This window comes from Phacochoerus africanus, chromosome 15 (assembly GCF_016906955.1).
Source record: "Phacochoerus africanus isolate WHEZ1 chromosome 15, ROS_Pafr_v1, whole genome shotgun sequence".
Classification (NCBI taxonomy): domain Eukaryota; kingdom Metazoa; phylum Chordata; class Mammalia; order Artiodactyla; family Suidae; genus Phacochoerus; species Phacochoerus africanus.
In genome coordinates this window covers 49,136,414-49,156,892 of record NC_062558.1, presented here as the reverse complement: position 1 = coordinate 49,156,892, position 20,479 = coordinate 49,136,414, and the positions used below count along the sequence as shown (strand labels likewise).

The 20,479-nt window shown below is 55.1% G+C and overlaps 3 gene segments (V, D, J or C); all 3 read right to left on the bottom strand.

The window, feature by feature from the left end:
• Positions 1-3,219: 3,219 nt before the first annotated feature.
• LOC125116381 (immunoglobulin lambda variable 3-1-like) lies at positions 3,220-4,113 on the bottom strand. The segment is given in 2 exon segments: positions 3,220-3,633; positions 4,000-4,113. Coding segments are annotated over 2 exon segments (399 nt in total).
• A 5,098-nt stretch (positions 4,114-9,211) lies between these two features.
• Positions 9,212-9,976, bottom strand: LOC125116375 (immunoglobulin lambda variable 3-25-like). The segment is given in 2 exon segments: positions 9,212-9,723; positions 9,867-9,976. Coding segments are annotated over 2 exon segments (542 nt in total).
• A 4,009-nt stretch (positions 9,977-13,985) lies between these two features.
• LOC125116943 (immunoglobulin lambda variable 3-19-like) lies at positions 13,986-18,206 on the bottom strand. The segment is given in 4 exon segments: positions 13,986-14,059; positions 14,390-14,533; positions 17,758-17,916; positions 18,068-18,206. Coding segments are annotated over 4 exon segments (507 nt in total).
• Positions 18,207-20,479: the final 2,273 nt, after the last annotated feature.

Sequence of the window (20,479 nt, the reverse complement as noted above, 5' to 3'; positions counted from 1 at the left end):
GCTCAGCTCAGTGTCCAGGCTCAGTGGACTCTGGTGCACAGAGCTGCTCAGGAGGACTCAGGGACTCAGAAGGGTGTGAAAGATGCTTATTTTTCCAATTTCAGGAAAATTAATGGAACTCCCATGTCCACCAACCTCCCCCCCAAGTGCATTTCAGGTTGGTCATCACAGGCTGAGACGCCCAGGGCGGCGGGGGGGACCATATTGTCCACTTTAGTGTTGCCACCCCCATCCTTGCCTCTGTCCCAGTGAACGTTTTCGTGGCTGGTCCGTAGAATAGCCTGTGGGTGGCAGTGGAGCCAGTCTGGGCACCAAGATGATACTATCCCCCAGGGGAGCAGCCACGTTGTAGGCAAGTCTGTCTGCCACCGACCCCCTCACATGCCCAACTCTCTGAGGACCCAGCCTTGCACCCAGCACTGGGTCAGGATCTCACCCTCTATTCTCTGAGGCCAAGCGCTTCCTGCTGAGCCCTCAGTCCTGGCAGGAGTCCTGCTCTGGTCCAGGGGCACCTGAGTCAGGACAGTCCCTACTGCAATCTCCATTGTCACCTCTGGACCCCAGGAGCCACCCTGTCCCTTCTTCACAATTGGAGCACAGGGCCTGGTGGTTCTCAGGAACAGGCCATCTCAGCCCAGCCCCCTCCCAGTCCTGTATTCCCCTGGAATGGGCTGGGCTGGTCTCTCCCAGCATCGCCCCGTCAGGCCTGTGGAGGAGGAAACAGGATGTCGTGCTGTCAAAACCATGTAAAAGAGTTCCCGTCGTGGCTCAGTGGTTAACAAATCTAACTAGGAACCATGAGGTTGTGGGTTCCACCCCTGGCCTTTCTCAGTGGGTTAAGGATCCGACATTGCTGAGAGCTGTGGTGTAGATTGCAGACGTGGCTCAGATGCCTCGTTGCTGTGGCTCTGGTTTAGGCTGGCAGCTACAGCTCCAATTAGACCCCTAGCCTGGGAACCTCCAGATGCCGCGGGAGCGGCCCTAGAAATAGGAAAAAGACCAAAAAACAAACAAAGAAACAACCATCTAAAGCTTAACCTCCACAAATAAATGCTGGAGGGGGTATGGGGAAAAGGGAACCCTCCTGCATTGTCGGTGGGAATATAAGCTGGTACAACTACTATGGAGAACAACTACTATGGAGGTACCTTAGAAAACTGAACAGGAGTTCCTGTCGTGGCTCAGTGGTTAACACATCCGACTAGGAACCATGAGGTTGCGGGTTCGATCCCTGGCCTTGCTCAGTGGGTTAAGGATCTGGCATTGCTGAGAGCTGTGGTGTGGGTTGCAGATGTGGCTTGGATTCCTTGTTGCTGTGGCTGTGGCATAGGCCGGTGGCTACAGCTCTGATTAGACCCCTAGCCTGGGAACCTCCATATGCTGCGGGAGTGGCCCTAGAAATGGCAAAAAGCCAAAAAAAAAAAAAAAAGAGAGAGAGAGAGAGAGAAAAGAAAAAGAAAAGTGAACATAGAACTACCATATGACCCAGCAACCCCACTCTTGGTCATATATCCGGACAAAAATTTCCTTGAAAAAGACACATGCATCCTCATGTTCAATGCAGCGCTATTCACAATAGCCAAGACATGGAAACAACCCAAATGTGCATTGACAGATGAATGGATTAGGAAGATATGGTATATATACACATGGAATACTACGCAGCCATAAGGAGAACAATATGCTATTTGCAGCAACATGGGTGGAACTAGAAACTCTCATCCTGAGTGAAGTCAGGCAGAAAGAGAAAGACAATTACCACATGGTATCACTTATATCTGGAATCTAAAATACAGCACAAATGAACCTTTCCGCAGAAAAGAAAATCATGGACTTGGAGACTAGACTTGTGGTTGCCGAGGGGGAGGGGGAGGGAGTGGGATGGATTGGGAGCTTGGGGTTAATTGGTGTAGACTATTGCCTTTGGAATGGATAAGCAACGGAAATCCTGCTGTGTAGCACTGGGAACTATGTCTAGTCACTTGTGATGGAGCAGGATAATGTGAGACACAAGAATCTATGCATGTATGTGTAACTGGGTCACCATGCTGTACATCAGAAAATTGACAGAACACTGTAAACCAGCTATAATGGGAAAAAAAGTCATTAGCTAAAAGAAAACAAACAAACAAACAAACAAACAAAAAAAAAAACAAAAAAAGGGAGTTACTGCCGTGGCTCAAGGAAATGAATCCAACTAGGAACTATGAGGTTGTGGATTCGATCCCTGGCCTCTCTCAGTGGGTTAAGGATCTGGTGTTGCTGTAAATTGTGGTGTAGTTCACAGTTGCGGGTGGGATCTGGCGTTGCTGTGGCTGTGGTGTAGGCCGGCAGCTGTAGCTCCGTTTAGACCCCTAACCTGGGAACCTCCATATGCCTCAGGTGCAACCCTTAAAAAAAAAAAAAAAAAAGAGAGAGAGAGACAGAGAGAGAGAAAGAGAAAGAAACGAAGCAAAAAGGCCTGGCCTTTTCTTCAACATCTGCTGATAACTCTGTGATAGTTTGTCTTTCTGAGCATGAGCGTCGTGAGTGTCTGGGGTCCCGTCATGTCTCGTGACATGCTCATGGGGCTCCCGTGAGCATTTCTCTCCACAGACGAACACTGTCCTTCGGAGCACAGTGAACACACGGCTGGCTGCCTGGGGAACTTTGCCAAAGACCCCATCGCCCAGGGTTCTAGGGAATCTGAGGTGACACGTGCTGGATCAGACAGAGGGACAAGCAGATGGGAGGCTGGGACCTTGAGGGTCTCATCTGGCGACAGACCTGACAGCTCTAACAGACGCCTGGGCATCTGGGGCCGCGCTGTGGGCTGGACACGCGAAGGCTCCGTTTCCGCGAAGAAGAACCTCAGGAGAGGCCGGGCCTGGGGCAGGGGGCCGGGGCTCCGAGCTCTCCAGGCCTCAGGCAGCCTCTCGGGAGCTGGGGGACCCTCCTCCAGGAGCACAGAAGACCCCAGCCCCGGGCCTCACCCAGCCGGTCCCCCCAGGGGAGAGGTGCTCCTGCAGAGCCCCGCCCCCTCAGGCAGCGCCCCCCTCTCCTGGGACTCAGGCCCCCTCCTGGGCCTGGGGCACGTCCTGACCCCGGACCCTTTCCTTCCCTCTGCACCCTGACAGCAGCCTCCGCAGCTGAGGGCAGCTTCCTTCCTCCTTCTTCCTCGGGGCAAACCGAGGCCCTGAGAGGACGGAGTGTCCAGGCCTGGAGGAGCCGGGCCAGGACCAGAGAGGCCCCCTGAGCTCAGGGCTGAGCTGCAGCTGCTCTGAGGCGGGGGGAGGGAGCCCTAGGCCAGGCAGGGAGTTTGTGTCCCACTTCCCCCTCTGCCTGTGTCACTGTGAGGAGTATAACTATCATCGTATGACTGACAGTAGTAGTCGGCCTCGTCCTCAGCCTGGGCCCCGCTGATGGTCAGGGTGGCGGTGTTCCCCGACTTGGAGGCAGAGAAGCGCTCAGGGATCCCTGAGGGCCGGTTGGTGTCCTCATAGATGACCAGCACAGGGACCCGGCCCGGCTTCTGCTGGTACCACTGAATATCTTTTCTCCCAATGTTGTTCCCCTCACAGGTGATGCTGGCCCTCTGTCCCGGGTTCACTGACACTGAGGGTGATTGAGTCACCTCATAGGAGGCCACAAATCCTGCAAGAGAGAAGGAGAGGTGACCTTGATGCTGAAGCCCTCTGCCTTCTTAGCCTGGATTGAGCACCAGAGATTCCATGGATCCCCAGGCCGGCCCCTCCCGTCAGTCTCAGCCCCTGGGGCCTGTGGGCCAGGCTGCAGGACGGAGTCTCTGAACTCATGGGACCCCCCACCCCTTCTCTGGCAGCTGCAGCCCTCAGGGCTCACACAGCAGTGAGCACAGGGCTCAGCCCCTCCAGCCCCTCCTCCTGCAGCAGGGCCCTGAGCCTCCTGCCCCCACAGGCAGCGCCTGCTGAGCTCAGAGTCAGGCCCAGGCTGGTGGTCCGCAGGCCCTGGGCGCGGGTGGCTGTGACCCCGGGGCGGCACCTGTGCACTGAGCCAGGAGGCCGAGCAGGAGAGGGATCCAGGCCATGGTGGAGGCGCCCCGATTCTGCTCCCTGAGGCCCAGGCTGGGCAGCGCTCCTCCCAGGCCTGTCTTATCCCCTGGCTGCAGGGAGAGCTGCTGGGCATGCAAATCAGCCAGAGCCCAGGGGGGCTGCCTGAGGAGCTCTGTGCTCTCAGACAAGGGCTCAGCCCCCAGGGCCCCAGAGGGGGAGGGGTGGTCCCTGGGGACCCCACTTCCCCCTGGGGCTTCTCCTCCACCTGCTCGTCCCATGTTCTACTGTGACCCATCCACCCCAGACTCTGTCCTGGCCGCACTCGTGGATGGGCCTGGTCACTAGAGCTCAGAGGTAGAATCTGTGTTTGTCTGAGCCCACCCTCTGGAGACAAGAAAGGCCTTAGATAGGGGTAGGTTCTGTCCCAAGTCACAGCTCCCGGGTGTCAGAGCAGAATCCATTTCCTCCTTAGATAAGGGCACATGGGGTGTGTATGAGCTGATGATGAGGTGCAGGAATTCTGTCCTTGGGCAAAGCTCCTGGGCAGGTCACAGACCCTGTGCCTTCCTTCCCAGCGTGAGCTCAGTGCCAGGGGCAGATTTGGTGCTGGAAAAGTGATGGACAGCAAGGGTGTTTTAACAGGAATAGGGTCAGTGGGGGTGAAATGAAGTAACCTGAACGTGAGCCAAAGAAACAGGAAAATTCCACAGAGACACATCTGAGAGACGTGGGGCGAGAGGAAGTTGCATTCGTGAGTCAAGTACAATAGTGCAGAAAACTTCCCCTCATGTGTGTGGTCATGCTTACCAGCCCCTGCATGTGGAACCCTGATGCCCTGGTCACCAGGCTCCAGGAGGCTGTGCCACGCGACGGTGCCGCCCCCTGGTGGCTGCCTCAAAAGGCGGCAGGAGGCCAGGAGCTGATACTATGCTGCCCAGGACAGGACAGGACACTGTGCTCACTTCTGCTCCTGTCAAGATGCCTATTTATCCCCAGCTTATCTCGGGAGCAGGTGACCTGTCCCTCTTTCCCAGGGCCACCCACACGGAGGGCCTCGGCTCCTAGGAGTCCATGGAGCCTGTAAGTGAAGCGAAGAGAAAGGGCTTGAGGATGGAGGACCCAAGCCCTGGAGGACCCACTTCGAGGCTGTGCCTGGAGAAGCTCTGGGTCTGGGACGAGATGAGCTCGGGGTCCTGTGGGGTAGGACCCAGCAGAGAGTGAGGAGGTGGAGCAGGGGAGGGGCCCACAATTTAGGGAACTCGTCCCAGGGTTCCCCCTGCAGAGACCCCACAGCTGGACAGGGTTCCAGGCCCTGACGGCATCCAGGGCAGAGCCTTCCCAGGGGTAGAAATCAGACCCACACTCATCGGCCCCCTGAGGAGGCTGGTGCAGGTTTTGGGGGCAGGCAGCTTCCAAGCAAACGAGGGAGTCTTTAACCTTTAACCCTCAGCACCAAGTCCACAAACTCCCCCTCTTAAGTGTAGGCAACCCTGTCACAACCTTAGGACTCCATGGAGAGTCTTACATGGCTTGACTGGTGATGGTCATCACTAGCTCAGCCTCTGGTCTGACTTCTGTCCCTTGACTGCTCTACCCAAGGACAGCTGGGAAAGGAGCCACTCTTTCTTTCTGTGGGGGTGGGGCGGCCCTGTCCGTGGTGCTGATCCCGGCTCTGTGCTCTGGAAGGTCCAAGCAGGGAGGGAGGTGGGGTTGAGATCCGAGGTTCTCAAGACTCTTCCCTTGACTCCCCTCCATCTATTTCTAGCTATGGGGACTCAGAGACCCAGGCAGAGACCTCCCTGGAGCTGAGTGCGGGGAGCCCTGGGCAGGAGCACAGGAGCAGGTCCCGTCCTGCCTCCAGCACAGGTTGACCATGTCAGCTCACGCTGGAGCCTTTGAAGGCCACTCAGGATTGATATTTCGGGAGCAGCTGTCATGGGACAACACTCTGCCCCATGCCCCACACACTCATTTTGCCATTTCTGCTCCCAGGAAGTCTGAGCCGCAGTGAGAGAACAGTCCCCATTGCACACCTGATGTCCCGAGCCTGGACCTGGGGACAACTCGCCCACAGTCCCAGAGTCATGACGGAAGATCTCGGACCACTTCTGCCTTGTGCCTCACTCCTGGACATTGTTCCAGCTGATGGAGAGGCTGCGGATCTCTTCAACTGACCTTGCTCTGCCCTCCAGAGTTGTTTTGAGTGTCATTGTGTGATCAGGGATTGACACAGAAGTGGCCCAAAGGAGGGGCTCCAAATTTCTGTGGACTAAAGGAATCGAAGCGACATATAACACGCACGAGTGTTTCACCTGATCTTAGCCACGAGGCCGAGAAGCCGTATGTGAGAGTGTTTCAAAAGATGTTCTGTTTGTAGTCAAGATGCCTTCAGGTTCCTCACCCAGAGAAACAGACATTAATGAATTAACCACATCAACAAATCTGTAGTGACATCCAGGAGCAACCATCCTACCTAAGACATTAGGTCTCTGCTCAGGAGCGGGACAGTATAAAAAAGCCAAGAAAAGGAAAAGAAAATCCTCAGCTGACGCAGGTCACTTCTCTGGAGCGACGTCTCACTTGGAGTAGGAATTCTAGATAAAAGAGACAAGACTGTCCCCCAGGAAAGACTGGGGTGAAGGACACAGTGGTGACCTGGGAGGGCATCCCCACCAGGCCTGCAGTATCTCTTACTGTCCCCCCGGAGGGATGGACAGGGTGCCGGGGAGCAGAGGGCCTGGACTCACTGGGGACAGAAGGCCACCCCATCCCCGACTGCAGAAAAGGGTTGTCCTCTCCTAGGGTTTGCGGTGACTGTGCCTCAAACAAGACCTCCTGCAGGTCCCTCTAGTAGGGAGTTCGCTGCCCCCCTAACAAGGTAGGAAAGGGAGGGGGAACGGCCACAGGGAGTGAGCCCCCCCCATGCCACGTCCTATCACATCCAGGCCACCCCCCACCCCGGGACTGTGCTGATGAGACTGCATACACAGAGGGACAGACTGCAAGACATGGGGACAGGGATGGACAGAGAGGCAGAGAGGACCATTCCCTGCTGTGCTACAGGGTGACCCAGCTGTGAGGGGAGGGACTGGAAGGAAGGGGAGGGGAAGGGGGAGAGCAGGTGGGGAGAGGGGGAGGAGGAGACGTCAAGCAGCAGCAAAGAAACAGGGGCCAGTGTGAAATCAGAGCTCTGGTCTCCACATCCTAATTCTGGGGTCTCTGCTGGTGTAAGGGGTACAGTGTGAGCCAGGCTGGGGACAGCACATGTGTCTCCTTCTCCCTGGGGCTGTGTCACTGGGAGCTGCGTTGTCAGCCCCACTTGGGCCTCAGCCTGGCCCCAGCAGACGGCCAGCTGGCCGTGTGCCTAGAAAAACGTCTGCGCTTCTGTGTCGAATCCCTTGGGGCGGCCGCCACGCAGGACAGACTGAGCTCGGCCAGCCGGGACCTGCAGCTCCAAGACCCAGCAGGCCTCCTGCCTCATCCTGGGCAGTGGGAGGGGCATCGGCCCCTGGACAACCGAGGGGCCCTGGAGCATTACCGCCTTGAGGGGCCTTGATAGTGACCCAGGGGCTGCTGAGCTCAGGGATCCCTCTGGTGTCTCCCAGCTCTAGGTCAGAGCCAGGCGGAGCACAGCATCTGTCTGAGTCCAACTTTCAGGGCGAGGTGGCTGCAGCCTGAGGGACGGAGGGGAGCAGCCTAACCTGTGGCCAGAGGACAGGGTGGGGAGCAGGGCTGAGCCTGGGGACTGCCTGTTCCGTGGTCCCCCTGGGCAGACACAGCTTCCCTGGCTGTGGATTCTGAGTGGAGGGCTGGCACCTGGCTGTCTGGAGGGGGTGCAGGAGGGGAAACGGGGAGAAGGAGACGCTGAGCTGACTGGTGGGACTGAGGCCTTATGTTCCCAGGTGCCTCTGGTGCTCTGAGGCCCCACAGGGTCATCCCAAGGGGAGCAGGGCCAGGGGCCCAGGAACCAAACCTCCTAGAAGAGGCCTGGCTGTGGGAAGGCCGCCTGCCTGCAGCACCAACATGGCCGGGGTAGTCAGTCGCTCAGCCCAGAACAGGGTCTGGGAGGCTCCAGGGGGCCCACAGCACAGCTCCTCCATGCAGGGATCCGGGCAGCCCTGGGCACTGTGGGGAACTAGTTCAGGACCTGAGGGCCACAGCGAGGTGGCAATGGCCTGGACGTGGTCACCACATGTGAGAAATTTGGGGACCATAGTGAGGGTTTTGTGTCTGTTGTGTCATTTTCTCCAAATCTTCCTCCAGCCCCTGCTCAGTACAGCCTGGTCCTGTGAACCCCAAATTCCCTCCTGCCCCCCCTGTGCAGAGCCTGCCTGGGGGCTGGGAGAGCCGGGCCAGATCTGCCCCTGTAGCCAAAACCCGGCCTCTGGACAGGGGTGCCAATTCAGTGTCAGAGACGGAGTTCTGGGTGAAGCAGACAGACCCGCTTGATTGCTTTGTGATTCAAAGGAGCCCCCAGCAGGCTAAGCCCCTCCAAGCTGTGTCCTCCCTTGAGGGGGAGAGCAAGGGGGTTTGTAGGTTTAGCTCAGAAACGACAGGGCGGTTGAGAAGGAGTAGGGTCCCTGCTTTCTCCTCCCTCCATAGGTCCTTTCAAAGTCACCAGGGCCAGGGTCAGGTGGAACTGTGACAGTGTCTGGCAGTCTTTGGGGTAATTGCCCCTTGACCTTCCACCTGCAGGGAAGAGGCTCGCAAAAGGAAGCGGCTCTTGGGGAGTGTTTCAAAGGCGCACACCAGGCACCTGCCAGAGCCCTAACTGGAGAGGAAGCATCAACACCAGGAAGTAACTGAGCCATGACGAAAGCATTTGTGCAAAGCCTGTTAGAGTAAGGTTCGGGGCCAGGGCAGGACACCACACAATGGAGACTGTTTTTACTAGTTTTTAGCTGTGTGACCATTTCCTGATCATTAACTCTTTTTTTTTTTTTTCAGTTTTCTATTATCATGGATTTACAAGGTTCTGTCATTTCCTGCCCAACAGAAGAGTGACCCAGTTCTACATGTATATACATTCTCTAGTCACATCATGCTCCGGCATGTTCTGTCCCAGTGACTGGCCCTAGTTCCCTGTGCTCTACAGCAGCACCTCGTTGCTTATCCACTCCAAAGGTAAGACTCTGCATCTCCCAACCCCCACCTCCCAGTCCTTCCACTCCCTCCCCCTCCCCCCTTGGCAGAAGCCCAAGTCTGTTCTGCATGCATTCACTCTGGAGTCAGCCTTTGAGATGGAGGGGAGGCTGCGAGGCTAGAGGCAAAGGCTTTTACTCGAAGACACAAGGACTCAGGGGCTTGTGCAGGGTTTCCTCTCTGCTTTGTCCGCAGTCTTCCTGGGGCTGGAGGAGGGGGACCCAGCCGGGGAGGGGTTTGTGTCCCCCTTCCCCATCTGGCTGTGTCACTGTGAGCATTACCACTGCTGTCAGCTGACTGACAGTAGTAGTCGGCCTCGTCCTCAGCCTGGGCCCCAGTGATGGTCAGGGTGGCCGTTTTCCCTGAGCTGGACCCAGAGAACCGCTCAGGGATCCCTGAGGGCCGCTCACTGTCCTTATAAATGACCAGCAGGGGGGCCTGGCCTGGCTTCTGCTGGTACCATTGCGTATATTTTTCATCCAGCAGATCCCCGGAGCAGGTGATCTTGGCCGTATACCCAAGGCCACTGACTCTGAAGACGGCTGGGTCAGCTCATAGGAGGCCACGGAGCCTGTAAGAGAGGAGAGCAGCGGGGCTAGAGGCGGAAGGGCCCTTTCCCAGGGGTCCCCCCTTCCCCACGAGGTGGTGCCTGCGCTGAGCGGGGGTTCAGGTCTGGAGAGGTCTGGGCCTGTGGGCAGGGCCGGGGGGCAGCACCTGTGCAGAGAGAGAGGAGGGGGAGCAGGAGAGGGGTCCAGGCCATGGTGGAGGCGCCCTGAGCTCTGCCTCTGAGACTCAGCAGCAGCCAGGGCTCCCCAGGGCCTCTCTTATTCCCTCCAGGGCCCTGGGGCAGGGAGGCTTCAAGGTTCATGCAGATTTCCTCCTCCTCTGGGGCTGCAAATGGAGTCACAGCAGGGGCGGCCTCAGCACCTGTGACTGAGCAGGAAGGACAAGGCCCTGGGTCCCTCCCAGCAGCCCTCAGGTTGGCCTGGGCCTCAGCTCTTGGATCAAGGTCACCTTCCTGGGGGAGTGACCACATGCCCGCTGTCCCTACCCGTCCCGGCCTGTGGCCTCTCCTGGGCTGCCCAGGGGCTGTGCTCCTCCAGGGGCCTGGCGGTGGGGCTGAGCTGGGCCCCCGAGAGACAGGAGACCCCTGGTCAGCGCCATGCCCTGTGGCTTCACTCCCTCCTCCTCCGGGGTTGTCCTGTCATCGCTAGAGTACCTGTCCCATCCTGGTGTTGTTAGAGTCGGGTCTGTCCCCTCAGGCTGTGGCCCGTCATCTGGTACATGGTCCTCTGTCCCTTCCGCACGCGCTTGTTCCGGGCAGTGGTCACAAATCCCCGTCTCCTCTTCCCCGTGGGGTCTCCCACCTTCTCTGACATCCGCGCCCACAGGAGACCCCGATGGTCCCTGTCAACCATCTCATTTCTTTTCTTTCTCATCAACGTCATGTGGAGACGTGGTAAACGCTCCAGTGTCCCAGACCTGCCTGGGAAAGCGGCTTTGCACTACGGGGGCTCTGAGGAGACTGTGGGGTCTCCACCCAGTGCTGAGGACAGCGGCCCTTGGACCCCAAATGCGGACAAGGACGAGGGAAGAGAGGAAGAGCCCAGAAGGATATGCCCCATGGATGGGGACACAGCATTGTCAGTCACACAGCAGGTAAAGCCACCAGAGGGGAGCCTCCCCCACCCCCCCAAAGAGCCCATCGTGGCTCCTGCTCCCCTTCATCCTCACCCCCTTGAGCTCTGGGACCCTTCCTCTCCTGATGGGATGTGAGCTGCTGCCTTTCCCCTCAGTCTGGTCTGGGCTGAGATCTTGGGGGCTTTGGTGGGACAGGCGGGGGCCTTTTAACAGCTGGGGCTCTCTGGGCTCTCTTTGGTGGGTTAGATGGGGGTTTGGAAGCTGGTCCTGCGTTTGCACACATTCTTTTACGTCATGAAATATAACGTAGGTGTTTGGTGGGTGCTATTTAGTGGGGTCCTTGGGAAAATTCAGCCTGACCATATCTCCTTTTTAATTGCGGTATTTAGACCACTTACACTCAGTGTGGCTCTTCCTACAGGTCAGTGCAAGTGTCTCATCTTGCTTTTCATTTCTATTTGTCCCATCGTTCCTTCTTCCCATTTTTCTTTTCCTGCCACTATTTTCATGAACTGAGTGTGTTTTAGGATGCGATTTCATCTCCTTTATTGATTTACCGGCCAAAGTTGCAGTCCCAAGTCTTCATTGGGAGTTACCTGTGGCACATCGGGTTTAGGAAACGGCCTTGTCATTGCAGCAGCAGTTTGGGTCACGGCTGTGGTGCCAGTTTGATCCCAGGCCTGGAACTTCCACATGCCTCAGGTGTGGCCAAAAAAAAAAAGGGCAAGATTTTATTATAATGTTCGCTGCAGGGTTCACTGTACGCGGCTAGCTTATCCGGATGTCGTGTCCCTTCACACAGGATGACAGCATCATCCCATGTCCTCTCCCTCTCCAACCTCTGAGATGACAACCTCTTGAATAGACCTTAGAAGCCGGCAGCACCAACACTCTTCCTCTTTCCTGCTCTAAACCCTTTGGTATCTTTTCCAGACTGTGAAACAACACAAAGTTCCTATATTCCTCCACAAAGTCAGCCCATGCAGTGCTTTCCAGGTCTGTGTGGAGTCCCATTTCCACCCGGGCGAGCGCTCTCCTTGGTGAGTCCAGGTTCAGAGGCTCTGCTGGTGACCAACTGTCAATATTCGTTTAGGAATGCGAACTTTTGATTTGTCCTTCTTTTTTGAAAAGCGTTTTCACTGAGAAGAGTTCCATGTGGACAGGGGTTCTTCTGAGGCTGTGGTTTTGTTGTTGCTTTTTCATTCCAAAGAGTTGGCTGCTGGGTCTCCCGTTTGATGGTGTCCAAGGAGGGATCTGCTCACATCATTGTGCGTCTTCCTCTGGGTGGAACGTGGCTTTTCTCTCTGGCTGCTTTGATGATGACTCTTCCCTGCTGCTCTTAAGGGGGGTGATGGTGTGTGCTGGGGTGTTTCCTTTGTGTCTGTCCTGCTTGGGGTTTGGGGAGCTGCTTGGATCTGCGGGGTCATAGTTTCCCTGATCTTAGAACGTTTTTGGCCAATATTTCTTCAAATATTTTTCCAGCTCCCCACCCCACCATCTCTTCTGCTTCAAAGGCTCCAACACACGCGCATCATGCCTGTTGAACTTGCCCCACAACACGTGATGCTGCTCTTTATTCCTTTTCCAAAGTATTTTTCTCTGTAATTTAACTTCTTTCCCGGGGTGTCTATTCTATGTCAATGATTCACTAATCTTTTTTTTTTTTTTTTTTGCTCTGTCTAACATACCGTCCGTTTCTCAGGTGTAACTTGCATTGCAGCCAGCGTAGTTTTCATTTTTAGAAGTTTGACTTGGGCTTTAAAAAAAAATCTTCTTTGTCTGTAATTAACATAATCAGTCTTTCCTCTACCCATTGAACAAATGGAGTATGGTTCTAACAGGAGCTTTTCTATCTTGTCCATCCAGTTTCATGTCGGCAATTTCATGGCCAGTTTGGAAAGATCTTTCTTTCCGTCTGTCTGTCTTTCTGTCTTTCTTCTTTTTGGGGCTGCATGTGCGGCATACGGAAGTTGCCAGGCTAGGGGTCCAATCGGACCTGTAGCCATGGGCCTACACCACAGCTTTAGCAACCCCATATCCAAGCCGAATCTGCGACCTATACCACAGCTCACGGCAACGCCACATCCTTAACCCACTGAGCGAGGCCAGGGGTAGAATTTGTGTCCTTATGGATGCTAGTAGGGTTCATTAACCATTGAGTCATGACGGGAATTCCATGGAATGTTTTATATACATTTTTAAAACTTTTTATTTTGTGCTTCTTTTGGCTTGTATTCACCTGCTTCCTTTCAGGAAATTTTGATTCCCAATTTTTTGACCACACATGCTGCCTGTGGAAGTTCCCAGACCAGGGACGGAATCAGAGCCACAGCTGTGCTGGAAGTCACCACTCTGGCATGCCAGATCTTTTAACCCACTGTGCAGGGCCCAGAATCGAACCCATGCCTCTGCAGCGACCCAGCGGCTACAGGCAGATTCTTAATGCACTTAATGTGCCAGGACAGGAACTCCCTTGCAGGAAATTCTAATAGGATGCCCGAGGTTGCGAATGACTCCTTGCTTAGGGCGCGCTATGTTTCCATTTCTCACTCTATTTTTCCTTTTCCTCTAGATTTGATAACTGAAATGGGCAGATTTCGATCGTTTGTCAACCTGGCCTTCCCCTTTCGCACACGGGACCAGAGCAGCGTTTAGTCTCGCGCAAGTTTCCCCACTGTCGAGGCAAAGCTTTTCTGACTAGTCCCCCTGAGGCCCCTGGGTAGGAGCTTTCCCCCCTGACTGGGAACCACCTTGACCCCGAGTGTGTGTGTGAGCTCTCACTGCCTTCTCTTCAGGCCTCTTCCTCCCCCGTGAACGAGTGGTTGCTCTTCGGGTTCCCCGGAAGCGCACTCGCAGAGGGAGACCTATCTGCACAGGGGCTGCGGGGTCGGGTGTGATGTCTCTGCAACAAAGCCTGGAGCCCAGCCTGCTCAGCCCTGCAGTGCGGTGACAGTTGAGGACAGGGGGCCGGGGCCCTGCCTGTCATCCTGACCTGAGGCAGGGACTTGGGTCCTGGCTCAGGCATCTCTAGTCCCGAGTCACACTCAGGGAGGGGCAGGCAGGCCCCTGGGGAGCCCATCTCTGGCACAGCCCTGTGCAGGGAGGGCGGGGCTGCGAGCTGAGGAGTCCCAGTGGATGGGAGGGGTGTTGGCCTTGAGAGGGACCCAGGCAGACACCACAGCGCCCACTGCACTAAGGTGCTCCCTGCAGAAACCCTGGCCGCTTTGGATCCCCAGGCTTCAGAGAGCCAGCTTCCCCCTGCAGGTCTGGGGCCCACACAGGACATGGGGGCCAAGAGGTGGCCCATCACTCTGGTTTGGATCCAACAATGAAGGTCCCTTGGTCTCTGTCCCCCTCCCTCTGTCCTTTCATTCAGTCCTTCTTTCCCCAAGTCACTCCCAGGGTCACACAACACCCTGTGCCTGAAACTCCCAGCCCTAAATCCCCTCCTGAACCCCCAGTGCAGAGCCTACCTAGGAGCTGGGGGAACCCCGGAGGTACCTGCCCCTGCTTTGTCCACAGTCCTCCTGTGGCTGCAGGAGGAGGACCCAGCTGGGACGGGGTTTGTGTCCCACTTCCCCATCTGCCTGTGTCACTGTAAGCATTACCACTGCTGTCAGCTGACTGACAGTAGTAGTCGGCCTCGTCCTCAGCCTGGGCCCCGCTAATGGTCAGGGTGGCGGTGTCTCCTGAGTTGGACCCAGAGAACCGGTCCGGGATCCCTGAGGGTCTCTTGTTGTTGTTATAAATGACTAGCACAGGGGACTGGCCAGGCTTCTGCTGGTACCAGTGGGCATAAGAGCTTCCTAAGCTGTCTCCTTGGCAGGTGATGCTGGCAGGTGATGCAAAGAGCCGAGGAAGGGAGCTTGCCTGAATGGTGCAATTCCGAGGGCAGATTCCTAGGCAAGGGGATACGTGCCCATATGGTGCAATTCCAAGGACTGGCCCTAGAAGACAATAAGGCTCGCCCACTAACTTTGGTGGGGAACTGAATTTTCTGGGAAACAATTTCCATTTTGCGTTGCTGAGTGTGGATTGTTCCATGGATGACAGTTTTTTTCTGTTATTCACTTGTTCAGTTCTTCCTCAGTCTTTCCTGATTATTTGTTTATTATTCTTATTTTCCATTCTTATTTTCCTTTGGTGATTTGTGATTTAACAAAATTACAACAATAATATAATAAGAATTTCATCCTGAAGGACTTTCCCCTATTCAAATCTAATCTCATTAAAAACATAGTGTTTATCTACTAACTAGTTATAAACTTTAGAGTTAGGATTTTAATGAGGTTCATAGAAGTTAGACATATATTATTCATGACCAAAAGACACCTAGCTATGAGTTATAGAAGCTTTTAAGTGATAGCTAGTTAAGTTGGTTTATATTTTCTCATACTGTCTCCCTGCCATAAACGCTTTAAAGATAAGCACTGATCTAAAAACAAGATTTGTTATGTCTGTGACCTTTTTAACTTGTGGAGATTGACTGGCCATGAGATAATTTGTACTGAGTCTCCCCTTTCCCACATGATGTATTGTACCTATTTTCCCTTAAATTGTACCCATTAAATTCAGTTACATTAAAGATCTTAGAACATAACGTATAGCTGCCGTACCATGTAAAAGTTAACCAATGTACTTTTAATGCTGTGATGTAATCTGTATTTAAAAACTGTCTATGTAAACACTCATCTATGCCAATAAAATTTGAGCAGTTCAGCACCCTGAAAGCAGGGACAAAGAGACTGTCTCCGTATGCAATCGCCGATGTTGCCCCTCTCCTTTCAGGGTGTGCACTGCCTGGCAGCTGGAGCTGGCCTCCTGCAGTTTATTATGTGGGTGGGCTCAGAGGAGATTGCTCTCCGGAGTCTGAGCCCCAAGGAAGTGTTTCAGACGGCTTTTATGGGCTAGTTCTTCCGGGTACATGCTTGGCAGGACAGACCAGAGTGAGGACAGGCAAGGGAGTAGATGCTAAAGCAAGTTTACAGAGGCGGATGCCTGGGGGAGGGGTGGTTGGGGCAGTTGGCTGGACTTTGCTTAGTCAGCATGGCTGGGGAGTCTCCTTTCTATCTTTTTATAGGGGCATTTTCTCCTTCAGGTGGGCAGCTGCAGTGGCTCATGTTTCACTCCCTGTCGAGGCTGATGGCAAGTGCCCAACTGCAGTTCCCAAGACCCTGGCCCTTTGGGGCAGAACTTGACCAGGAAGGGAAGTATGAGGGCCAGGCTGCTGAGAGGATGGGTTTCCCCAGGGTTCACTGTGGTACCCCCACATCCTGGTTGTCCTCAGGAGCCCCTTGTCTGCACATGGGGGTCGTCAGGAGGGTGGTTAGAGCTAGAGAAACTGTGGGACTGGGGTCTGCTTGGGTGTGCAGGGGCCTGGCTAGGTCCTGGGGGCTCTGCTGAGGTGTTGCTTGGTCCTCACCCCCCCTGACAGATGGGAGGGACAGGTGTGGCATGGCCAGTCTTTAGGGACAGCTGGGATCTTTAGGGCCCATGGTTTAGGAAAGTCCATTGAGGCTGGGTTTGGGGAGGGCCTTGGTTTTGGCCCAGAGAGTTAAGAATACTGGGTGTCCACTGAGGTGTTCACTGTGGGTTCCATCGCTGGCCTGGAAACTTTCTCTTGCCCCGGGTGAGGCACAAGAAGAAAAAAAAAAAAGAAGAAGAAGAAGAAGAAGAGAGGCGTTCCCATCATGGCTCAGTGGTTAAGGAATCTGACTAGGAACAATGAGGTTGCAGGTTCGATCCCTGGCCTCGCTCAGTGGATTAAGGATCCGGCGTTGCCATGAACTGTGGTGTTGGTTGCATGCCTGGCTAGGATCTGGCGTTGCTGTGGCTCTGGTGTAGGCTGGCAGCTGCAGGTCTGATTAGACCCCTAGCCTGGGAACCTCCATATGCCGTGGCTTTGGTCCTAAAAACACACAAACACAAAAAGAGAGAGAGAGAGAAGGAAGGAAAAAGGCCTGGCCTTTTCTTCAGCATCTGCTGATAACTCTGTGATAGTTTGTCTTTCTGAGCATGAGCGTCGTGAGTGTCTGGGGTCCCGTCATGTCTCGTGCGGGGCTCCCGTGAGCATTTCTCTCCACAGACGAACACTGTCCTTCGGAGCACAGTGAACACACGGCTGGCTGCCTGGGGAACTTTGCCAAAGACCCCATCGCCCAGGGTTCTAGGGAATCTGAGGTGACACGTGCTGGATCAGACAGAGGGACAAGCAGATGGGAGGCTGGGACCTTGAGGGTCTCATCTGGCGACAGACCTGACAGCTCTAACAGACGCCTGGGCATCTGGGGCCGCGCTGTGGGCTGGACACGCGAAGGCTCCGTTTCCGCGAAGAAGAACCTCAGGAGAGGCCGGGCCTGGGGCAGGGGGCCGGGGCTCCGAGCTCTCCAGGCCTCAGGCAGCCTCTCGGGAGCTGGGGGACCCTCCTCCAGGAGCACAGAAGACCCCAGTCCCGGGCCTCACCCAGCCGGTCCCCCCAGGGGAGAGGTGCTCCTGCAGAGCCCCGCCCCCTCAGGCAGCGCCCCCCTCTCCTGGGACTCAGGCCCCCTCCTGGGCCTGAGGCACGTCCTGACCCCGGACCCTTTCCTTCCCTCTGCACCCTGACAGCAGCCTCCGCAGCTGAGGGCAGCTTCCTTCCTCCTTCTTCCTCGGGGCAAACCGAGGCCCTGAGAGGACGGAGTGTCCAGGCCTGGAGGAGCCGGGCCAGGACCAGAGAGGCCCCCTGAGCTCAGGGCTGAGCTGCAGCTGCTCTGAGGCGGGGGGAGGGAGCCCTAGGCCAGGCAGGGAGTTTGTGTCCCACTTCCCCCTCTGCCTATGTCACTGTGCGCATAATAACCACCATCATACACCTGACAGTAGTAGTCGGCCTCGTCCTCAGCCTGGGCCCCGCTGATGGTCAGGGTGGCTGTGTCTCCTGATCTGGACACAGAGAACCGGTCCAGGATCCCTAAGAATATCTCAGGATATTCATAAATGACCAGCTCGGGGGACTGGCCAGGCTTCTGCTTGTACCAGTGAGCATAATAGCTTCCAAAGTTGGCTCCTTGGCAGGTGATGCTGGCCGTCCCTCCCAAGGACACAGACACCCCCGGGGGCTGAGTCAGCTTAGAAGAGGCCACATAACCTGCAAGAGAGGAGAGGAGAGTGCGTGTGAGGAAGAGGGTCTCACTCCCAGAGCCGCAGGCTCCCTGCAGCCTCCCCTGGGCCGAGCTGACGTTCGTTGGGAACCCGGCTGGTCCTTCATGACCTTGGGGGCTGAGCCTGGGGGGCAGCACCTGTGCAGAGAGAGAGGAGGGGGAGCAGGAGAGGGGTCCAGGCCATGGTGGAGGTGCCCTGAGCTCTGCCTCTGAGCCCAAGGCTGGCTGGGCCTCTGGGCCTCTTTATCCTCAGGAGGGAGGTCCTCATGCAAATCTCCTCCCTGCTCCTGGGGCCTTGGTGACCGGCTCCCTGCTGAGCAGAGAGCAGCTGGCTCAAGGGAGGCGCTGACCTGGGGCCTCACGCCCAGGCCTGTGCTCAGAACTGTCCTGTGCTGCCCCCTACCCCCGCCCATGCACACACACCCCAGTCTGCACAGGGCTCCCCTTCGGGCCTGGGGGCCCCACAGTCCCCCTCTGTGGTGATGAGACATCCACATGGTGGCAGGCTGTCCAGCACTGGGAGCTGGTGCTGTGGGGACAGGGGTCGTGCTGCTGTGAGAGGCCAGACTTCCTTCATCAGACACAGTGACATTGACCTTGTTCCCCTGAGAATGAGTTTCTGATGTGAGTGCTGTTTTAGTAAAATACAAGGGAGAAGCTCATTAGGACTTAGGGTTAGTCAGCATTTATCTGATGACACCAGAAGTATAATTTTTCAAAGAAAGTTATGATTTCATCAAGCTCATCAAAAATAAGGTTTCCTGGAAAGTTGCTTTGTGGCTCATCGGTTAGCAAACTGGACTAGGATCCATGAGGATGTGGATTTGGTCCCTGGCCTCGCTCAGTGGGTTAAGGGTCCTGCTTTGCCATGAGCTGTGATGTGGTCCGCAGACTCAGCTCAGATCCCACATTGCTGTGGCTGTGGTATAAGCTGGCAGTTGTAGCTCTGATTGGACCCCTAGCTTGGGAACTTCCATATGCCATGGGTGTGGCCCTAAACAGGAAGAAAAAAAAAGGGGGAGGTCTCTTTGGGGCACAGTGGAAACGAATCCGACTGGGAACGATGAGGTTGTGGGTTCATTCCCTGGCCTCTCTCAGTGGGTTAAGGATCTGGTGTTGGTGTGAATTGTGGTGTAGGTCACAGATGCGGCTTGGATCTGGCATTGATGCTTGATGCCTTGTAAGAAGATATATGTATAAATCCTCTAGCACCTGGGAATGTTTAGTCCTCTTTCTTCTGCTAATGCCCTGAATCCTCCTCCTTGTGATACCATCCCAGTTTGCTAGGGCCTCATCTCACCATAACAAAGCATTAGAATGGTGGACATTTTACAAATGTAATAAAGTGAAAGTACATTTTCAGAGAGGATGAGAGAAAGTGTCAAGTGTGTGCAGGTTCCAACAGGGCACTCTGCAATAGTCTTTATACCCCACAATGCAATGCGACCCCATTTGCTTTTCTGATTGGCCTTGGGCACGATGCCTTATTTGCATGGGGAACAGGTTATATGGTGGTGGAGTGAGCAAGGGGCACCATTCCTTCTCCAGCAGGGAGTGAGCAGCCCAGGCTAGTCAAGGTGGGGGAAGGGGCTTTAGAATGAGACATGGCCAAGGGCTTATGGGATGAATCTCCCTGAAGAAGACTTGAAGCCTATAACATATAACAAAGCAAACTCTTTGGCCCCTTTGAATACCTTGCTCACGTTCTCTATGGCATCTGGGATCCCAGGTTGTAAGGGAAAAGGGCCAGTGAACAGTCTAGCTGCTTCCTGCTAAATGGTGGCTTTGTAGGGTTCTGGGTCCCCTCTGCTTAATTTCTTTCAGGGCATTCTTTTTTTTTTTTTTTTAATTTTTTTAGGACCACAGCTGCAGCATACGGAGGCTCCCAGGCTAGGGGTCAAATCAGAGCTACAGCTGCTGGCTTATACCACAGCCACAGCAATGTGGGATCCGAGCTCCTCTGTGACCTACACCACAGCTAACCATAATGCTGGATCCTTAACCCACTGAGCAAGACCTGGGATCAAACCTGCGTCCTATGGATGCTAGTCAGATTCATTAACCACTGAGCCACACCGGGAACCCCGTGTCAGGGCCTTCTTGAAGAGGGAGGTGTGGCTCCAGGGGATGGCTTGTTCCAGTGTTGTCTGGGTGTTGACTGGCTGATATAACCATCAAATTATCATTTGGAGGTTTGTTTGTTGTATTCTAGAAGAAAGAAACTTAACAAGTAGGTTAAAATTTGAGGCCAGGAGTTCCCGTCATGGTGCAGTGGTTAACGAATCCGACTAGGAACCATGAGGTTGCAGGTTCGGTCCCTGCCCTTGCTCAGTGGGTTGATGATCCGGCGTTGCCGTGAGCTGTGGTGTAGATTGCAGACGCAGCTCAGATCCCGCGTTGCTGTGGCTCTGGCGTAGGCCGGTGGCTACAGCTCCGATTAGACCCCTAGCCTGGGAACCTCCATACGCCATGGGAGCGGCCCAAGAAATACCAAAAAGACAAAAAAAAAAAAGTTGAGGCCAAAGACCTGTAAGGCAATTATTGTCAAGT